This window comes from Netta rufina (genome assembly GCF_964035555.1).
Source record: "Netta rufina genome assembly, chromosome: 18".
NCBI classification, from domain to species: domain Eukaryota; kingdom Metazoa; phylum Chordata; class Aves; order Anseriformes; family Anatidae; genus Netta; species Netta rufina.
Window position 1 is genome coordinate 2896067 of NC_140142.1, and position 3521 is coordinate 2899587.

General features: G+C 51.8%; 1 protein-coding gene across 1 annotated transcript; it reads right to left on the bottom strand.

Moving 5' to 3' along the window:
• Positions 1–739: 739 nt before the first annotated feature.
• On the bottom strand, positions 740–1675 carry LOC311216171 (olfactory receptor 14C36-like; the record flags this gene model as incomplete). Its single annotated transcript, XM_084297716.1, has 1 exon — positions 740–1675. The coding sequence occupies one exon, from the start codon at positions 1673–1675 to the stop codon at positions 740–742; it is 936 nt and encodes a 311-aa protein (XP_084153842.1).
• Positions 1676–3521: the final 1846 nt, after the last annotated feature.

Here is a 3521-nt window from a genome sequence, read left to right on the forward strand (position 1 = left end):
ATGGAATACCCCTTTGGCTAGTTTGGGTCACCTGTCCTGGGTCTGTCCCCTCCCAGCTCTTACTGCACCCCCCAGCCTGCCCGTTGGCAGGACAGAGCAAAGGCTGAGATGTCCTTGGCTTAGTATAAGCACTGCTCTGCAACAATTAAAGCATCGGGGTGTTATCAGCACTCTTCTCATTCTAAGCCAAAACACAGCATTCCACCAGCTACTAGGAAGAAAATTAATTCTGTGCTAACTGAAACCAGGACATATAGAGACGACAGGACTGTCACCTAGATCCACAAGGTCTAATCCAAATACACTGCTCCTACCCGTGGCAGCTGGGATCTTGGCCCTGAGCCCCTCCTGGATGTTGGGGCTGCTCCCCCAGCTCGACAGAAGATGGGAAGAAAGGGATACTAAGACCAATGAATTTTTGCTGACATCTTTATTATCTTTATCTACCAAGGAAGTCCGGTTCTATATGTACATTAGATGATGTGGTCAAACCTAATACAAGAAGTAACATTCAGAATGGTAAGAATGAGATTATTAAAAACAAAATGAAATATTGTTCAAATACTAACAGAGAAAAATGATGTAAAAAATGTTGTGTCATTTTCCCAAATACCCTTTGATTTCTCTTGGGATTCTTATTAATGACAATGTTATGATAACACTAGTAATGATAAAAATGATATGATATAATGTGAATCAAAATATTTGCATATTATTAAGAATACATCTTCCAAACACATCATGGATGCTTAAGAAGAATGTATAGAAACAGTTTCCTCACTGCATCCTTGAGCTCCTGGTTCCTCATGCTGTAGGTAAGAGGGTTCAGAGCTGGAGGCACCACAGAATAGAGAAGTGCGACCACCAGGTCCAGGGATGGAGAGGAAATGGAGGGGGGCTTCAGGTTGGCAAACACGACAGTGCTGACAAACAGGGAGACCACGGCCAGGTGAGGGAGGCACGTGGAAAAGGCTTTGTGCCGGCCTTGTTCAGAGGGCATCCTCAGCACTGCCCTGAAGATCTGCACATAGGACATCACTACGAAGACGAAACAACAAAGGAGTAAAGAAACACTAAGCACAAGCGCCCGAACTTCCCTGAGAGAGGCATCTGAGCAGGAGAGCTTGAGGATCTGGGGGATCTCACAGAAGAACTGGTCCACAGCAGTGCCTTGGCAAAAGGGCAGGGAAAATGTGTTGGCCGTGTGCAGGACAGCATTGAGAAAGCCACTGCCCCAGGCAGCTGCTGCCATCTGGGCACAAGCTCTGCTGCCCACGAGGCTCCCGTAGTGCAGGGGCTTGCAGATGGCAACGTAGCGGTCATAGGCCATGATGGTGAGAAGGGAATATTCTGCTCCAATCATAAAAACAAAACAGAAGACTTGTGCAGCACATCCTTGATAGGAGATGGCCCTGTTGTCCCAGAGGGCATTGGCCATGGCTTTGGGCAGAGTGGTGGAGATGCAGCCCAGGTCCAGGAGGGCAAGGTTGAGGAGGAAGAAGTACATGGGGGTGTGGAGGCGGTGGTTGCAGGCTACGGCGCTGAGGATGAGGCCGTTGCCCAGGAGGGCAGCCAGGTAGATGCCCAGGAAGAGCGCGAAGTGCAGGAGCTGCAGCTCACACGTGTCTGCGAATGCCAGCAGGAGGAACTCGCTCACTGAGCTGCTGTTGGGCATTTTCTGACTCTGGACACAGCTGTCTGCTGAAGACGAGAAGGGAGAACAAAGTTAGAAGAGGCTTCTCTGAGGAAAACCTATTGCAAATTTAGGAGCACCACCCAGCCAAACCCCTGTCTATGCAGCTGAACCTTTCTGCATCTCTCTTGCTTGAGCTGCAGCTGGTGCTGGCTGAGAGTGGCACTGGGAGCAAGGGCTGCTGTGGGCTGCACAGGACTCCTTCCTGTTGTGCAGCAGGGGGAAGCAGGAACATGGGGGAAACTCTAGTTCAGTCCATTTCTAGATCAGGTCAATGGAATTTGCAGTGCTGTTTCAAACAATGCATCTCAATGCAGAACAGAGCTTCAGATGCCACTGCTGAACACTGCCATTCTCAGATGCCCTGTGTAACCCATCTGTGACCTTCAGGACTATCCCACACAGGTGTTTCCCTGAGAAGAAACTGAAGACAGTTGAGAGCAGAGAAGTCCCAGTCCCAGTGCAGATGGACAGAAGCCTCACCTTGTCAGTGGGTTGTGAGCAAGTTCTCAGCTCTTCCGTCCTAGCCAGAGGTGCCGAGGCTTCACTTCAGCCGCCCTGCATCCTTCTGGAGAGCAGCACGCAGCCCAGGAGGATGCCCCACAGACAGAGCTGGATATTCGCAATCTGGGGTGTCCCAATATCCAATCTGCATCCCCTGCAGTGTCTGACGGAGGCTTGGCCATCACACTCTTGACTTACTAAGGGTAGCTAGGTTATTACACTCCAATGGCTTCTGCCAGACTTCCACACCTCGCACTGCAACCCAACAGGACTCTCAAAGCCTACTGCATTGCCCACTGCCCTCCCGGAAACAAGACCCAGCACAAGACCCTTCCAGGAGCTGCAGCTGCACGGCCCTGCAGCCAGACCCTTACCTTGTCAAGGGCTGTGCAGGTTTCTCCTGCAGGCAGCTCTCAGCATCCTCCCACTGCCAAGTGCCTCCAAGCCCTCTCTCCTTCTCTGCTCTCCCCATGCCAGCTGCAGTCAGAACCCCCAGCCCTGCTGCGTTGTGCAGAGGAGCTGCTCCTGGGCACAGCTGTCTCTGTGCTTCGTGGGACTTTCTGAAATGTGTTTTCTTTGTCCCACGAGCCCGGCCCAGCTCAGCAGCACAGCACCAGACCAAGGCACTGCAATCACCCTTCTGGGGGCTTTGCTGATGAGCCCAAGAAACTCAGGCACTCAGAGACAATTGAAGACGTCTCTCCAGAAGTCCAAGTCAGAGGCAAGTTTCCTGCAGTGTCCCCCTGAGGGCCAGCACTGACACAGCCTCCCTTGGAGCTCGTTAGAGCAGAACACTGGAGGCAGTGAGGACAAGGAGACAAAGGCAATGTGAAGGTGACACTGATGTGCAGGAAAACTGGATGTGTGTCACCAAGCAAAAGGGCCAGGCCTTGACTCCCTACTCAAGGAAGAGAGATCCTTTCCTTTACAGGTTGCTCCGGGCTCTTTGTGGAGCAGTAGGAGATGGGGATGTGCATGGCCAAGTGCAGGAGAATGGTACGACCCCTGCCTGGTTCATGGTGGGGGTGAGGAGGCAATGAGGCCCTGGTGCATTAAGAATAAGCTGTCTCCTCATAGGCCTCAGTGACAGTGACAAGAGCCATCACCATGGACACAAAGACCTCAATCCTGTTGGGACTTTGAGTCTTGCCATTCTCATTGCTCCTCGCCACATGAGGATGTCCCAGTGACTCCCAGACCTGCACCTCTTTACTGGCTAGTTGTTGGCACTTGTTTGTGTGGTGTCTCAGGGGATCTGAGCTGAGTCTGATAACTCAGATCTTCTTGGTGGCCACGTTCCTCGTAAGGCAGCTCTGTAGGAAGC